At 37.1% G+C, this 19,335-nt stretch overlaps 1 protein-coding gene across 1 annotated transcript in view; it reads right to left on the bottom strand.

The window, feature by feature from the left end:
• LOC150096061 (uncharacterized) overlaps positions 1-19,335 on the bottom strand; it is a 101,199-nt gene that overhangs the window by 65,387 nt on the left and 16,477 nt on the right. Inside the window, exon 3 of the mRNA XM_090409604.1 lies at positions 9,629-9,882. Coding sequence (XP_090265730.1) covers positions 9,629-9,882 — 254 coding nt within the window. The remainder of the gene's footprint in view (positions 1-9,628; positions 9,883-19,335) is intronic.

A 19,335-nucleotide genomic window follows, 5' to 3' on the forward strand; every position in this document is an offset into this window, starting at 1 on the left:
TTCTTCCAATTGCGCTACGGAGGCGCTTTATAAAATAATTATATAATTCTGTAAACAATTATATAAAACCATGTTACTCACTTTAAAACTAGTATTTTGGTAGAGGTGAATTTATTCTAACAATGTACAGTTAAGGTTCTTCACACCTCCTCTGGACATTTTATAAGGACTTTGGTTGTAACTTCTCAGCAGTTTGTTATGAGCAAATTTCTTATAGTGGCGTTTGATGTTAATGGTGAGAGTTAGCTGTAATAAGGTTGTCCACTGCTATACATGGAAGAATAGACATAATACATTATGTCTATTCTTAAATCATATTCTTCCACTTCCATATTCTTCTACTTCCACTTCCATATAAGATTAATCAATGTAGTTTTAAATGAAAAGTTATTATAAAGATTCTCTGGATCCAGCTGGGCAGCTAGTCACACATGTACTATTTCCTTTACCTCTCAAATGCTAACAAAATGGCAGCCTCCCAAGCCTCCAAAGGTAGAAATACTACCTTTTGAGCTGCCACATCAGCCACAGCAATTTTATAAGCTTGGTTATTTTTACTCCTAATCCCAAGTATGAAAACAATTAAGTTTGTGCCTGAAACATAGTTCAAGTCTAAAGATGGTACAACACCAGGACAACTCATTGTAAAGGTGGGTCAGTCACCAATATGGATGGCCAAACAAGTGGCACTTTGCTAGTAAACACTTGTTTGGCCTTTTTAAAACATTCCAAATCAATCATATAAGATTTAGTATGACAAAATAGTGTGTTAGCACATTACTTAATGTCTGATAAATTCCTGAAGCTGAAACTTTCAAACATACAAAAATGAAATCACATATACTGTTGCCGAAGAAAAATTACTGAAAACAGCTAAATCTTACACATATATATATATATATATATATATATATATATTAGGATAACCAAGCAATTTTATAAGCTTGGTTATTTTTTACTCCTAATCCCAAGTATGCAAACAATTAAGTTTGCGCCTGAAACATAGTTCAAGTCTAAAGATGGTACAACACCATGGCAACTCATTGTAAAGGTGAGTAAAGCTCTGATCACTATTCTTAGTATTTTCCCATAATGTAAAGCACATCTCACTAAAAGATGTATACTGCAATACATTATGGGTGGGATCACTACCCAGACCAGTTTCAACCTTTTTTGAGGTCTCCTCAGTGAGTAGCTAGACCCTAAATACCAAGATTTTAGTAATACAGAGCCTTATCAACTTTACCTATACAAGTTGCAACAAGGTGTTTTTATTATTAATAAAAATCTCTGGAGGAGATATAGATGTAAACGAATTTTTAACTTGGGGATATCGTATATTAGGATAACCAAGCAATTTTATAAGCTTGGTTATTTTTATTCCTAATCCCAAGTATAAAAACAATTAAGTTTGTGCCTGAAACATAGTTCAAGTCTAAAGATGGTACAACACCAGGACAACTCATTGTAAAGGTGGGTAAATTCATTTACATCTATATCTAGAGGGTTGACTCAGGATAATGGTAGCACTAACATATTAGCAATAGATCGAATCAAACGAAAAAGGTCTTTAAATAATCTTGTCTTATCTGCACTGTTAGATTCGAAAATTTTATTAACTTGCTGAACTTAAACTAGAACAGGATGCAAAAATAAAAATGTACAACAGGTTCCTTTCATCTTTGTACATCTCCCACAAAATCCGAGCTTTATTACATTTCTCAGTCACACTCACGACTTTGAAGTGAGTTTTTAATTCCAACCACTGGCTGAGAATTCTGTCTCCGTGTTCGATGGAGAGTCACCTTTTTTGTTGCACAGTTACAATTTTCAGAGGAGCATCATTTTTGTTGGTAGTTTGATACAGCTCTTTGTATGGTGCTTGTCTTGAAGAAGAATGTGACAACCACTTATACGTTTTGGTATCTAAAAATTCTAATTTTCTTGGGAGAGATTCTGCACACGGATCAGACATTGCCAGTTGCAATGAATAGCATACACATCTAATTAAGATTAAGGAGGACCAAAACTCAACATCACCAGAATTAAAAATCGGTACTATCAACATAAGAAGCCTGAATGGCAAAGAAATGGAGCTAGCTGAGGAATTGGATAAGTACCAGATCGACATAATAGGAGTGACAAACAAAAAAGGCAAAAATCGGTGAGATCTTTCTGAGCAATAAATACAAAATGTTATATTCAGGCAATAACAATCAAGGAAAAGAAGGAGTAGCCATAGTATTCAACATCAAATAAAAGGCTAACCTTCTTGAATGGTAGGCAGTCTCAAGTAGAATGATGCGGGCAAATATGAGAATGGGGAACTGGACAATGAGACTTATTTGTGCCTATGGTCCTACACAAGGTTCTACTAAGGTAGAAGTAAAAGAATTTTATGAGGCTTCAGAGAAAGCAACTGACACAATGAAAAAGGAAAAGTTGGTCCTTGTGAGGATCTAAATAGCAGAGTAGGAAATGATTGTCAGACATACAAAAATATATTGGGAAAATTTGGAGAAAAGAGCAAAGCTAATAATGGCAAATACCTGTTGGATTTCATCTCAGGACATGGACTGGTTATTACTAACACATTGTTCCAACATAAAAATGTGCCCAAATTCACATGGAGAGAATTGTCATAGAATAACTATGTTATTGTTGATAGTGATGTTTTCTCCCTGGTGCAGGAACAAGAGGATGCAGAGGATTTGAAATTGGAAGTGGTCACCATTTAGTCTTGAGCAGGATAAAACTGAATCTCATATTGAAAAGAAGAACATGTAAGAAAGTTTTAAAGCGAATAAAAGTTGAGCAGCCCTCAGATGTGAACTGTAGACTAAAATACACAAACATTATTGAAGAAAACATGAAATAGTTTGAGAACAGGAACCAAACTTTGGAGATTGAGTAGCAAATCCTGAAGAAAACATTGATTGATTGATTCAGCCAGAGAGGCATGTGGTGAAGTAGTCTGCAAAGATAGGAAAATCAGAACTCCACAAGGAGTTAAAGAGGCACTGAAAGAAAAAAAGAAAGCATATCAAAAGTTCCTGGCAAATAAGTCAGCTTGTGCTCTTAGAGAATACAGAGACAAATGTAACAAAGCTAAACAATGTGTAAAACTAGCTAAAGAAAAGTCATGCGAGGACTTTGATAAGAACATAGAAAATGCATATCAAGAAGGTGGCAAGATATTCTGGAGTTTGTTGAAGAAGCTCAGAAATGGAGAATAGAGTGCAGTAAAAGGAATTAGAGATGATAAAAGTGACATGGAAACAGGAGAAAAAAAAGATATCCTTGAAGTATGAAGTAACTACTTCGAAAAATTGCTAAATGAAACAAGCACAGTGGAAAAAAACTGACCAGGTATGCAGTCAGGAATACATATCTATATTTGAAGTAGAAAAAGCCATCAAAAGCCTAAAATGTGGAAAGGCAGCAGGAGTAGATGATATTCGACCAGAAATGCTCAATTATTAAATCACTTAAGGAATTGAACAACGTAGATACAAATATAAATTAAATTACACTTTAATAAATATTTCTGATATTTCGGCAACGTCACGTTGCCATTTTCAAAAGGAACTTACACAAAAAAAAAAGGCACTTGCAAGTAGGCACTACAACACAGTAACTGAGATTGAAGAGATGAAGCTATTGTTCTCCAAAAAGTCCTGATGGTGCCCTCTAGCGGGCTAAGTAGGTGTTCTTGGCCATTGGGCTGAAGGTCTGCTGATGTAAGCCTCCCAAATTTGGGGCAGTCGCAACCAAATTTGTTGAGGTTTAGAGAGTTTCTTAGGGCTGAGGCTGATTCCATAAATAATCTTTCAAATTTGTATTTGCTACAGTGTATTACTGTAGCTTTCTTCCACCGTATTCTGTGGCGTGTATCCAGAGCATGGTCTGCAAGACCAGAATGGCCGTACTTGTGAAAACAGATGTAGTCCTTGTGTTCAGAAATTCTGATATTCGCTGTCCTGCATGTTTGGCCAAAGTAAGACAGTTTACAGCTGCAAGAGACCTGGTATACACCAGGTAGGTCTAGGGGAAGTGGTTGGTCTTTAGTGGAGCAGATAAGGGATGCTAATTTTCTGTACGGCCAGTAACAGGAGGTCAGGTCATGTTTTTTTTAAGATTTTGGTAATTTTTTCTGAGGTGCCTTGGATGTAGGGAATGGTCATGGATTTAGAGTAATCCTTGTTGTGGAGAGGGCTGTGGTTTGTAGGTTTTAATATTTTTTTTTTAGGGAGGGGGTAGCCATTGGCTGAGAAAGTGTTGAGGATGTGATTTAGTTCAGTGTTTAGGGCCATGTCGTTAGAACAGATTAGTTTAGCCCTGTTGTATAATGTTTTCACCACTCCATATTGTTGTGAAGGGGGGGGGGATTGTTGGTGAATGTACCTGCCTGTATGGGGGGGTTTTCTATAAACTGAGAAAACCAAGGTTCCATCAGGCTGGCAGGTAACTAGTGTGTCTAGAAAAGGGAGGCTGTTGTTTTCCTCTTTTTCCAGGTTGAACTTGATTCTGGGGTGTTGGTTGTTTAAGTGTGTTAAGAAGGAGAGGAGTGTTTCAGAGCCATGTGTCCAAATAGCAAACACATCATCAACGTAGCAAAGCCATATGGTTGGTTTTTGTGGGACAGAGGCTAAGGCTTTTTCTTCAAAGGTCTCCATAAAGAAATTGGCCAAGGGTGGGGAGAGTGGTGAACCCATGGCTGTCCCCTCTATTTGTTTGTAGAATTTTCCCTGCCAAACGAAATAGCCCGAGTTCATTGCGAACTGAAATAGGGCTGAGATATCGGGAGAAAATTTAGCTTGAATTAGCTCTAAAGTTTCCTTGAGTGGGACATTTGTGAATAAGGAGGAGACGTCAAAGCTGAACATTATGTCAGTATGTTGGAGTGTAAGGTTTTCTATGCTGGCTTTGAAGTGGGCTGAGTTTTTTTTATGTGTGATGGTGTGTTGCCAGTATAGTGTGTGAGTTCTTTGGCCAAATGTTTAGCTAATTTATATGTGGGGGAATCAATGCCATCCATTATGGGACATAATGGCACATTTTCTTTATGCATTTTTGGGAGTCCGTAATTACGTGGGTGGGGGAGGGGGGGTATAGAGTTAAATGACTTTAATCTGTTGGTAACTTGTACAGGCCAAGAAGTGATTTTCTTAAGGAACCTGTGAAGTTTTCTAATTTGTGAATTGGTGGGATTGTATTCGATAGGGAGGTAAGTAGCCCGATCTAATAGAAGAGCATTAAGCTTACCTGTATAGTCCTTTTGGTTAAGTACTACAGTTGCATTTCCCTTATCCGCTTTGGTGATACCTAATTCTTTATTATTCCTCATTTCCTGCACAGCTTTACATTTCTTGTTGGATATGTTGGTTTTTGGTGGTCTTGCTTTGGAGAGGACACAAGCTACATCCAGTCTTACACTGTTGGTGATTTGATGAGGAAGGTGGCAGATTCTGCATTCGATCTGGATCATAATATCCTCATTAGGTATTTTTCTGGGAGCAATGGCAAAGTTGTGGCCACGTGAAAGCGTGTTGAGTGCTTCAGGGTGACCGAAGAACAGTTGATTATGGTGTTGGTAGGGAAATTTTGGATTGATGGTAGAGTTCTTTTTTAATTTTTCGAATTTTTTCATCTGTCTGCCTCATATTTTTTCAAATTCTTTGTCTGCAGTGGTACACTGAGACGTCAATGTAAAATTGACCAAAGCTCGTGATTTCAAGTGCACGAAAGCTCTTCGAAGGCACAAATAGCTTCGTTAATGTCCGCTAAGAGAAAGTGCGTGGTGGTGATTTGTTCGCAAAGCAACGCATAGCTGGTGCAGTGTTATATATATTTGTGTGTGTGTTGTATATATATATATTTGTATCAAATTTGTATTCAATACAAATTCGAAAGACTATTTATGGAATCAGCCTCAGCCCTAAGAAACTCTCCAAACTTCAACAAATTTGGGAAGCTTACATCAGCAGACCTTCAAGCCCAACGGCCAAGAACACCTACTTAGCCCGCTAGAGGGCACCATCAGGGACTTTTAGGAGAACAATAGCTTCTTCTCTTCATTCTCAGTTACGTGTTGTAGTGCCTACGTGCAAGTGCCTTTTTTTTTGTGCAAGTTCCTTTTGAAGATGGCAACGTGACGTTGCCGAAATATCGGAAATATTTATTAAAGCGTAATTTAATTTATATTCGTATCTACGTTGTTCAATTCCTTAAGTGATTTAATAATGCATAACCAACGTATAAGCCTGTCTACGAGAACAGAAATGCTCAAGTATGGATGTATAAAAGTCTTACAGTGGCTGCACTGCATAGTTCAGAAGGATTGGACAGAGGGACGAATTCCGGATGATTGGAGTAGAGCTCTCACAGTATCCATATATAAAAAGGAAAATAAAACTGAATGTAAGAATTACAGAGGTATTTCTCTACTGAGTGTTCCTGGTAAAATATATACAAGTATATTATACCTGAGAAACAGTTGAAAAGGATTGTGGAAGAGAAGCTTGGTGAAGAACAAGCTGGATTCACCAAATAGAGGCTATCAGTATCAGATTTTCACTTTACGGCAGATAGTTGAGAAAACATGGGAATATAACAAAGATCTGTATTTAAGTTTTGTCGATCTGCAAAAGACATATGACAAGGTGCTAAGAGAGAGAAGCTATTTGAAACGTTACAGTTATATCAAGCAATATTTAGTCTTTATTTTAGTTGTAAGTCAATAGCTAGAATTGAAGGAAGTACAGGAAGGTGGTTTAATGTTAAATCTGGTGCCAGACAAGGATGTACATTATCCCCTCTTTTATTCATTATCTATATGGATCACATTATGAAGGAAAGTGGTATTAAACCTGATATCAAAATTGGAGATGTTAATCTCAGCTCTTTGCTAAATTTATGCAGACTATGTTATACTTCTAAATAAATCCACTACGTCTACAAGATTCCCTGGCTAAAGTGAATAACTGTTATAATAGATATGGTATGAAGGTCACAATTAAAAAGACAAAGACAATGAAAATAGGCAGAAACATTGACAATATCAACTGCATTGTGAATGGAGAACCTATTGAAGAAGTAACACATTTCAGCTACTTAGGCACGATTTTTAGTGAAGATGGTAAATTAAATATGGAATTAGAGAACAGAATCAACAAAGCTTGTATGATAGGAAGTCAACTAAATAAATTTATATGGAATAACAGAGAAATTAGCCAAAACACTAAAATTGCTGTATACAAGACAGTATTCAAGCCAATTGTAACTTATGGATCTGAGAGCTGGGTCAGGAGTAAAACACTTGACCAAAGACCAGAGACCGCAGATATGAGAGTCCTGAGAAAGATTAGATGCATGAACAGATGGCATCAATGGCAATATCATATTAAAAATGAGGATATTAGGAAAGAACTTGACATTGTCAGCATCCAGGAATGTATTAGCAGAGCTAATCTCAGGTGGTATGGTTACTTAAACAGAGTGGGTGAGGAAAGATTAGAAAAACAAGTGTTCCCTGCCAGGTTGGCAGGAAATGACCCAGAGGAAGACCAAGATATAGATGGATTGATATGGTAAAAAGTACCTTAGATGATAGAAATATAAGATCTGATAATGTTGAAGTCTTGACAGACAGCAGACTGATTTGGAAGAGAATTGTAGATAGGAAGTTATTAATGACATAAATTTGTCATGTAGTACTATCATATCCTGTACATGCCTCGAGGGTATATGTCAGGAATTTGATGATGATATATGCCTTCGGTTGTTCATAAACGCCATTATTGACACAAATCATAACACTGGCATTGTCTGTACCAGAGATAGTTATTGGAAGTTTTTTCCACTTGGTTATGCTATAAATTAAAGGCACCAAGAAATTATATACTTAGTTGAATCCTTTATCCAAGTGTAAGCAAACAAGTTTGCACCTGAACTATTTTCAAAACAAAACTTGTTTGCTTACAGTTGGATAAAGGATTAAACCAAGTATATAATTTCTTGGTATCTTTAATTTATAGCATAACCAAGTGGAAAACTTCCAACAACCATCTCTAATCCAGAGTATTTTAATAATAAGTTGTGACACCTTTTGGCAACTCGTATATGAAAATACGACTTCTGCATTACTTTACTTCAACCTTGATATCAATTCTGGGTCTGGCTCCCACTGAAGAGACCTTAATAAATGTCAAAACCGGCCTTGGTAGTGGCCTTTCCCATAATGCATAGCATTATACATACCTGTAAGGATATGTGCTTTGCATTATGGGATACTAAGGCAAATAATGTGAAGTTATAAGCTTCTAAAGTCCAGTTTCTTGGTCAAGAGCTTTTTCAGTGCAGCCAAAATACCACCAGAATCACACTTTTCTGGAACCACCATGCTCAAAAATATATGCATCATTTTGTTAAATCTCTTGCTATAATAAGTGATAGCAATTCCTAAAATCTTATTCACTGTAATATCATTCAGTTAATCTATTAGCAAGCTGAAATTTCCATCTTCAAATTAGATCTTCTTCAAAATGCTCACTTAGAATACTCTTTACAATCACAGAGAACTTGGTTCGGTGCATTTTTACCTTTGGCATAATTTGACTGTCTGGGATGATATTTTTGCAAAGATCTAGATGATCACAACTGTTCAATGATGAGTGACAACAAAGAAATAATGGTAAGCTACATTCAAAGTTTGCTGTGTCATCAGACTTCTTCACAAGCATATTTGTAATAGGAACAGCCTTATATGGAACTGCAGTAAGATGTTTCTTAATTTCACTATGCTTTACAAGCTGACAATATTTAGCTGCTATATCACATCTGCAAAACTTACAATGGCCTTTTGTAACATCACCAGGAACTTCACAGAGCCATTTATTAAACATTCCCATTTGCAACCACTCCATCCTAAATTTTTGCTTGGGCTTTATTTGTCTCTTTGCTGATTTTTGAAGAAGGGTATGCAACTCTTTACTGCAACGAATTATGATCAGTTTCTGAAAACTTCCCACTCACTATCATAACTACCATCCAGAACACTGTGCAACAGACTAACTTGTAGTGGTGCTATCAACTTCAAGGTGGCAAAACGGCAAACTGTTGGGCCACTTGACTGACTGACGTCATTGCATGTTTGAAATGTGTACGATACTCACATGAAATGTAAATACAATTCTTTGTCAAATGCAAACATCTGGAAAATGTTTAAAACAATTTCTTTAAGAACAGGTTATAAAACAACTGAAACAAGTTCTGAAGAAGCTAAATTTGGAGTTAGGTGCTAGATTAAAATTTTTGGAGCTAGGGAAGGAAAAAAGGAGCTAGATCTAGCTCAAAAAAATTAAATTGGCAACACTTATCATATACTGTTCTTCTTTGATGCAGTCAGTGAAACAACAGCAGACACGCTCATAGAACTAATCCAGCAAGGTGACTGATTAGTTAAAATCAGATATCTCACTTAAATAACAATGAAGTTTCACATTCAGTAGTGAGATAAATAAAACAACATTGTGGATACTTTTTGGCATATTCTCATATCTCCTTTATTATCATGCAAAATAAATTTAACACTGAAATTAATTGAAATATTTAAGAGTTATATACTTACCAGGGGGTCCATGCCATATGAATGTTTCATTAGTACCATTATAATGTGTAATTTGTACAGTATATGTAGTCTTTGAGTCATGGCGTTTAGTAAAATCTGGTAACCATGCAAAATACCAGTCATTTATTTTGTAATGGGGATGAGAATAGTTCATGCTCATAGAATTATTTGGTACAGCTCCTAAATCCATTGCTTCAACAGTATTTAGTGTTGAGATACGTTCTAGGTGGAAGGGATCATTAAAATCATCAGACCTAAAAAAAGTATAGTCAATCAATTTTGAATATAAAATACTGAACTGTTAAGACAGTAAAATTTAGTTAAAAATATTATAATGCAAATAATTATTCAAAACTGCATTAAAAAAATCTTTGTGGAAGAATTTTATGTAAACATATATATCTTCTTTGGTGAATCAATCCGAAGATTGGTTAGTTATACCAGCACAACATAATATCCTGTCTTGCGACCTCCTCTTTATCTCTTCATAACTCTTAGCACCGGTTAGCATCATTATGTTATTTATATATGAAATTCTTGGTCTGCCTCATAGCCTCTTTCCTTCTACAGTTCCCTCCATTATTTCTGTAATCAGTCCCCCATGCCTCAGATGGTGTCCAAATAGGCTTTTTCTTCTCTTATTGATGTGGTTCATTAGTGATTGCTCTTCATGAACTATATTTAGAACTTCTTTATTACTTTTTCTTTCTGTCCAACTAATTTTCATCATCATTCTCTAGCACCGAGTTTCAAATACCTCCAACTTTTTGATTTTTTGTTAGCGTCCAGGCCTCATAACCATATAATGCAATATTCCATATGTATGTTTTCATTAACCTTTTTTTTTGAGCTGGGTACTAAGTCCTTTACTGGTAAAAAGTTTCTTCTGTTGTAGAATGCTTTTTTGGCCAAGATTATCCGTGCCAGTTAATATCAATTCCATTTAATGCCTGTTTCTATTAGTTCTTTCAATTTATTTATTGTATCTTCAATGTAGAGATTAAACAGTATGGGTGAAAGAGAGCACTCCTGTCTTACACCACTACGTATTCTTGCTATTGCAATTTTTATTTTATTGCTGCCTGTTTCTATTAGGGCTTCTTGGTGCTTGTAAAGATTACATATGAGCCTTCTATCTCTCCAATCTATCTTTATTGTTTTTAGGAGGTGAAACATCTGGTTCCAGTCGATACCTATCGAAGGCTTTCTCCAAGTCAAGATTTTGAAAAATGCCAGGGGATATAGGAATGGATATGACAGAGCATTATGTAAAGTCTTTGGGAATGATCCCCGTTTTATAATATATCTTTATGATCTTGAAAAGGTATGACTTAGTTATGTTTCCTGAATACTTTATTAATTCTGAGGAGATGTTATCAACACCTGGTGCCTTGTTGGCCAACAATTCATTTAGTGCCAATTCAAATGCATCTTTTAATATAGTTGGACCAATTTCTTCCGCATCGTCTTGTTTCATCTTCTATAGCCTTTGTGTATAGATCTTTTTCACTATATAAATCTTCTAATTACTCCTATCTTTCTGAAATTTCTTCTTTATCTATAAGTATGTTCCTCTTTTTATTTTTGATAATTGTACTTCTTGTCTTGTTTTGCTGGCTTATCATCATCATCAAATTCCTGCTATGTACCCTCAAGAGGTGTACAGGATATGACAGTACTACATGAAAAAATTACATCATTACTAACTTCCTATCTACAATTTTCCTCCAAATCAGTCTGTTACTTATCAAGACTCCAGCATTATCAGATCTTATATTCCTATCCTCTAAGGCACTTTGTACCATATCAATCCACCTATATCTCGGTCTTCCTCTGGGTCGTTTTCCTCCCAACCTGGCAGAGAACACTTGTTTTGCTAATCTTTCCTCTCCCATTCTATTTAAGTGACCGTACCACCTGAGATTAGCTCTGCTAACGTATTCCTGGATGCTGACAATGTCAAGTTCTTTCCTAATATCCTCATTTTTAATATGATATTGCCATTGACGCCATCTGTTCACCCCTATAATCTTTTTCAGGACTCTCATATCTGCAGTCTCTAGTCTTTGGTCAAGTGTTTTACTTCTGACCCAGCTCTCAGATCCATAAGTTAAAATTGGTTTGAACACTGTCTTGTATACAGCTAATTTAGTGTTCCGACTAATTTCTCTCTTATTCCATATGAATTTATTCAATTGACTTCCCACCATACCAGCTTTGCTGATTCTGTTGTCTATTTCTATATTTAATTTACCATCTTCAGTAAAAATCGTGCCTAAGTAGCTGAAATGTTTTACTTGTTCCACAGGTTCTCCATTCACAACACAGTTGACATTTTCAATGATTCTGCCTATTTTCATTGTCTTTGTCTTTTTATTGCTGACCTTCATACCATATCTATTACAACAGCTATTCAATTTAGTCAGAGAATCTTGCAGACTTGTATCGGATTTATTTAGAAGTATAACATCTTCTGCATAAAGCAAAGAGCTGACATTAACATCTCCAAGTTTGATATCAGGTTTAATACTACATTCCTTCATAATGTGATCCATACAGATAATGAATAACAGAGGGGATAATGTACATCCTTGTCTCACACCAGATTTAACATTAAACCATCTTCCTGTACTTCCTTCAATTCTAACTTCTGACTTACAACTCAAATAAAGACTAAGTATTGCTTGATATAATGCCCCATTGACACAATATAACTGCAGCGTATTGAATAGCTTCTCTCTTGGCACCTTGTCATATGCCTTTTCCAAATCGACAAAACTTAAATACAGATCTTTGTTGTATTCCCATGCTTTCTCGACTATTTGTCGTAAAGTGAAGATCTGATCTTGACAGCCTCTATTTGGCCTGAATCCAGCTTGTTCTTAACCAAGCTTTTCTTCCACAATTCTTCTCAACCATTTCTCAAGTATACTTGCATAGATCTTACCAGGAACACTCAGTAGGGAAATACCTCTGTAATTCTCACATGCAGTTTTATTTCCCTGTTTATATATGGGTACTATGAGAGCTCTACTCCAATCATCGGGAATTTGTCCCTCTGTCCAGACTTTCTGAACTATGCAGTGCAGCCACTGTAAGACTTTTATACCACCATACTTCAGCATTTCTGGTCGAATATCATCTACTCCTGCTGCCTCTCCACATTTCAAGCCTTTGATGGCTTTTTCTACTTCAAGTATGGATATGTATTCCTCACTGCATGCCTGGTGAGTGTTTTTTTATCACTGTGCTGTCATCACTGCTTGTTTCATTTAGCAGTTTTTCAAAGTAATTACTCCATACTTCAAGGATATCTTTTTCTCCTGTTTTCATGTCACCTTTATCATCTCTAACTCCTTTTACAGCACTCTTTCCTCCATTCCTAAGCTTCTTCAACAACCTCCAGAAAATTTTGCCACCTTCTTGATATTTATTTTCTATATTCTTGCCAAAGTCCTCCCATGACTTTTGTTTAGCTAGTTTTACACACTGTTTAGCTTTCTTACATATGTCTCTGTATTCTGTAAGAGTAAAAGCTGACTTATTTGCCAGGAACTTTTGATATGCTTTCTTCTTTTCCTTCACTGCCTCTTTAACTTCCTGTGTCCACCAGGGAGTTCTGATTTTTTTATCCTTCCACACAACCTCATCACATACCTCTCTGGCTGAATCAATCAATGTTTTCTTCAGAGTTTGCCACTGAATCTCCAAGGTTTGATTCCTGTTCTCAAACTCTTTCATTTTCTTTTCAATAATCTTTCTGTATTTTAGTCTACAGTTCACATCTGAGAGCTGCTCAACTTTTATTCGCTTTAAAACTTTCTTACATGTAGTATTAAGTATAATTTCTGGGAAATTCCCATGCTACTCCTCTAAAACACTATTAATATAATTAACGGCTATTTTAGCCTGTTTTTGTTTAGGATTGTCCCTTATATTTAATACATTGGCTAACATAACTCAAAAGGGGTATATATATATATAATTTAGGACATTACGGGCGAGTGTAGAAGGCAATTATGGCAGAATAAAAAATGTTGAAAAATTATGTACATACCTTGATTTTGGTTTAAAGATAGCTTCTAAATCCAAGCGCTTGTGGAAGGGGGGGGGGAAGAGAGGGAAAGAACATGGGGATGTACTTGGGACACGGGAAATATATTTGGGAACCCGGGTTACAATTAATAATATATATATAAATATATATATATATTATTTTGTTGTGGGGAGAGGGGGGGGATGGAAGGGGAAGGGAATCCTTATGTGGAAACTGGGGCAAGGGTTTATGGGGGTGTGGACCGTTTTGGTCATCGTCTGACCATCGTCAGAATTTTGTAAGAATGCAGCCTTGACATAGCCCTACAGTCATTCCCACAAAGTTCCGACGATGGTCAGACGATGACCGAAACGGTCCACACCCCGTAAACCCTTGGCCCAGTTTCCACATAAGGATACCCTTCCCCTTCCTTCTCCCCCCCATCTCCCCACAACAAAATAATATATATATATATATATATATTTATATTATTAATTGTAACCCGGGTTCCCAAACTTATTTCCCGTGTCCCAAGTACATCCCCATGTTCTTTTCCTCTCTTCCCCCCCCCCTTCCACAAGAGCTTGGATTTAGAAGGCATCTTTAAACCAAAATCAAGGTATGTACATAATTTTTCAACATTTTTTATTCTGCCATAATTGCCTTCTACACTCGCCCGTAATGTCCTAAATTATATATATATATACCCCTTTTGAGTTATGTTAGCCAATGTATTAAATATAAGGAACACTCCTAAACAAAAACAGGCTAAAATAGCCGTTAATTATATTAATTTCTTACATGTTATTCTTTTCAATATGAAATTCAATTTTATCCTACTCAAGACTAAATAGTGATCACTTCCAATTTCAAATCCTCGTAAAACTCTGGTGTCCTGCACCAGGGAGAAAACTTCACTATCAACAATAACATAGTCAATGAGACTTTTCTTATTCCTAGCCTCTTCTCTCCATGTGAATTTGTGCACATTTTTATGTTGGAACATGGTGTTAGTAATAACCAGTCCATGTCCTGAGCAGAAATCCAACAGATATTTGCCATTATTATTAGCTTTGCTCTTTTCTCCAAATTTTCCCAAAATATTTTTGTATGTCTCACAATCATTTCCTACTCTGCTATTTAGATCCCCAACAAGGACCAACTTTTCCTTTTTCATTGTGTCAGTTGCTTTTTCTAAAGCCTCAAAAAATTCTTCCACTTCTACCTTAGTAGAACTTTCTGTGGGACCATAGGCACAAATAAGTCTCATTGTCCAGTTCCCCATTCTCATCTTTGCCCACATTACTCTACTTGAGACTGACTGCCATTCAAGAAGATTAGCCTCGTATTTTGTGTTGAATACTATAGCTACTCCTTCTTTTCCTTGATTGTCACTGCCTGAATATAACATTTTGTATTTATTGCTCAGAAAGATCTCACCGGTTTTGGTCTTTTTTGTTTCAGTCACCCCTATTATGTCGATTTGGTACTTATCTAATTCCTCAGCTAGCTCCATTTCTTTGCCATTCAAGCTTCTTACGTTGATAGTACCGATCTTTAACTCTGGTGATGTTGAGTTGGGGTTTGTTTTCAGATTTCAGATTTGTTCCAGTAGCTGACTTTTCGCTGTTCGCCCTGGTTCCCTGGCGAAAACAACGGGGGCCTTGCTTAACCGGGCGATGCCCCAGCCGGCATGAAATTTTGTCATGTTGTACCATCATTCTATATTTTGGTTTAACCAATAAGAATACAATTTGGTCGGCTAAATCCCAAATTGCCAGCCCATCCTCGTTCGTTCAGTATCAAAGTAGATACCAAAGGGTGCACCACGAGAAGGTGAGGATTGGACATTAGGTCAGAAGCCCTGGTCGGTTCTCCGCATTCCTTTAAAGGCTATGTGGAGGTCTCCTCTCAGTTATACAGCTTTGACCCTTAAGCACTCCCTTTGCTGGCTTATTCCTTTTATAATGTTATAAGCTGTTGTTAAGATGGTGAGTCTGTTGCTGTGGTATGACAGAGAGGAATTTAGAAGGAGCACCAAAATCGAAAAATGACTTTATGCGCAGGTTATGGAGAAGGTGTGGTGTGGAATTCGTGGATGTGTGGAATGAGTTTGATGGGCGAAAGGATTTATACAAGATGGATGGCCTGCATTTGAATGGACTTGGTGTGCGGAGACTTGAAAAAGTGTTGCTGAATGAAGTGAAAATGGATGTGCAGAACCAGGGAAACTAGAACTACCAAGGAGGGAAGAAAGTGGATATGCGGACATCAGTGAGAGAGTTGAGTGTAAGAATGTATATAATGTACCCGGACCAGTATTAAGGACAAGTAATCGGAATGGGATAGTTAGAATAATGCATCAAGATAGGGGGTGGGACAAAGGGACCTCTGCATTTCATGTATACTAATGCCAGGAGTATTAGAAACAAGGAAGAATTTTTGGCCTTGGTTGGCTCTTCCTGGCCGCATGTTATTGGCATTAGTGAAACATGGCTGACGGAAGATAGAATGTGTAATAGTGTGTTTAGGAGGGACAGAGAGAATAAAATGGGGGTGAAGAAGTGTTATTGATGATAGCTGATAAACTTTATTTGCAGGATAGTGAAAAGAGCTCATTTGAGGCTATTTGGTGTGAGATTGAGACTGGCAGAACAAAATATACAGTTGGGTATACAGTATGCATAAACAAATTGATGAAATGAGTGGAAGTAGGGTAATTATTATGGGGATTTCAACTATGGTAACATTGATTGGAAGGAGGAGAGGACACATGTGAGGAAGGAACTGGATTTTATTCAATTATTAAGGAATAACTATCTGAGACAGCATGTAATTGAAAATACTACGGGTTTGAGAGTGCTTGACCTGGTAATAGCATCTGAGAATTTGACTGTAATGAATATGACCATGTTGCCACCTATTGGTGAGAGTGATCATAAGGTATTGACCTGGGAGGTGGCTAAAGGTGTGGAATTTACAATTAAGACAGGGTATATGTGGAATTACCATGCTGGCAAGTATGACAAACTTAGGAGATTGCTTGGTTCAGTGCCATGGCATGTAAAACTGCAATGGCTAGATGTCGATAGAGCATGGGAAGTGGTCAAGGAGCATTTACAGGAAGTTATGGCTGATTGCATACCTAGGTCCGAATAGTAAAACAAGTAGGGGCAGAAGCAGATTATGAAAGAAAACTAGCTATGCAAGCTAAAGAGAATCCCAAACAGTTCTTTCAATATGCTGCAAGCAAAAAAAAAAAAAAACAGTGCATGGCAGAATGATTTTAAGGAATGCCGATGGTAAGGAGGTCACTGAATCAGTCGATATAGTGGAATTATTGAGCGAGCACTTTGCATGAGTATATCATCCAGGTGGTGACATTGAAAAAATGAAGGAACCATTAGTTTATATGGGAATTGTGATGAATGAAGTGGAGGTGAATAGTCCATTACAGAACCTTAATGTGAATACATCTGTGGGAATTGATGGTATACCGGCACGGGTCTTACGTGAAGCGGCTAAAGAATTATCAGTGCCCTTGACCATGTTGTTAAATCTGAGTCTTGGGTCTGGTTTAGTCCTGAAGGTGTGGAAAGAGGGGAAAATAGTTCCACTGCATAAAGGAGGATCCCAGACTACTGTTGCAAATTACCGACCAATCAGGAGTCATTGTCAAGGTCTTGGAGAAAGTAGTCAAGGGAAAAATACAGGAATGAATTGATGAAAATGAGATACTGTACGGGGTGGGACAGCATGGCTTTGTGAAGGGTAGATCATGCCTCAGTAACTTGCTCACGTTTTATAACACAGTGACGGCTGAACTGGATAAGGGTAATAGGTTTACAGTGATACTGCTGGACCTGGCTATGGTATATGACAGGATACCACATGGAATTCTAATCTGTAAACTGCAACATATGGGAATGGATATAGGGTTGGTGAGATGTGGATTGTTGATGGAGAGATATCAAAGAGTGGCTTATTAAGGAGTGGAGTCCAAAAGACAGCCTGTGACTAGTGGTGTGCCGCAGGGTTCTGTTCTTGGACTACTGCTGTTTAATTTGTTCATTAACGATATAGGGAAGGATCTAAGAGGAACAGTTCATTTGTTTGCTGATGATGCAAAGTTGGGTAGGGCAATAGTGAATGCAGAAGATGTCAAAATCTTGCAGGACAATTTGGATAGATTGGAGTTATGGGCTAAGGAGAATGAATGTCAATTTAATGTGACAAAATGTAAGGTTATGCATTTTGGGGTGAAAAGATTAGCAGCAGTATACCACAATGGTGGAACTGTGCTCCAGGAGATTGATGAGGCCAGGGACTTGGGAGTGTTGGTGGATAGGGAAATGAAGTTTAGGGGACACATTGCAAAAGCACACTTGGTTGTTGAAAAATACTTTGACGAGCAGAGACAAGCAAGTTATTATTCCTCTGTACCGAGCCTTGATAAGACCTCATCTCGACTACTGTGCCCAGATTTGGTCACCTAGGTTTCTTCTTGATGGGGAGGAGGTGGAGAGGATCCAGAGGCAAGTGACCAAGATGATAGCAGGTCTATGGAATGAACCTTATGAGAACAGGTCGAAGATTTGTGGGTTGCAGAAATTGGTTGATAGACGGAAAAGGGGAGACATTCAAATTGCTGAAGAGTTCTATAGAATTAATTCAGTGGATATTTTTGAGATCAGGCCTGGTGGTGGGAGAACTAGGGGACATCTATGGAAGCTGGGCAAAAGTGTGGTTAGCAAGGGTTAGAGCTGGGTTCTTTACTTTTAGAGTGGTAAATGAGTGGAATAAGCTGCCAGAGTCTGTTGTGGGTGCTATGACAGTGAGTTCAAGGCAGGTTATGACAGATACTGTGAGAATGTCATATAGTTGTGTGGACATGATATTTAGGGCCTCCATCGATGAGTCTAAGGACTCCCTGGAGTCACCCGTAATAATAATAATAAGCTTTATCGATTCTCCCAGTCTTTGTTAGATCTTCTATTTCTTTACATTTTTCTGTATACCATTGTTCTTTTGCGTCTTTACACTTTCTATTTATCATATTTTTATATGCTTATATTTGACTTTACTTTCTTCATTTAGGGAGGTTTTGTATTTTCTTCTTTCATCTATTAGATCTAGAATGTTCTGGGTGAACGATGACTTTTTTATTTGCTTGTTTCTTAATCCTATGCAGTCGATAGCAGCTTTGATGATTGTGTCCTTCAAGTGAGTTCCATTTTTCCTCTATGTTTTTCTTTTCTTTCCCTCTCTCCAGTTTTAATGCCTTCATCAGTTTGCTGTTTATAGTTTCTATGGTTTTCCACTGTTTTCAAGTTATTTATGTTCCATTTGGGCCTTTTCCTTGTGTGACAGCTTTTTAAATTTCAGGTTGCATTTCAATAAAACCAAATTGTGGTCACTGTCAACATCAGCTCCCGGGTAACTTTTGCATGATTTTACTTGATTTTTACATCTATTTCTTGTCATAATATAATCTATTTGGCACCTTCCTATATCCCCTGGCATTTTTCAAGTATACCTTCTTTTTGGTACCTCATACCAAGTATTAGTAATGATCAGATTGAATTGGTGGCAGAATTCCAAAAGTCTATCTCCTCTTTCATTTCAGTATCCAAGTCCATACTTTCCCACCACTCTACCATCTTTGCCTTCA

The sequence above is a fragment of the Typopeltis vanoorti genome, chromosome 19 (assembly GCF_054136105.1).
Source record: "Typopeltis vanoorti isolate ZY-2024b chromosome 19, IOZ_Tvanoo_1.0, whole genome shotgun sequence".
Classification (NCBI taxonomy): domain Eukaryota; kingdom Metazoa; phylum Arthropoda; class Arachnida; order Uropygi; family Thelyphonidae; genus Typopeltis; species Typopeltis vanoorti.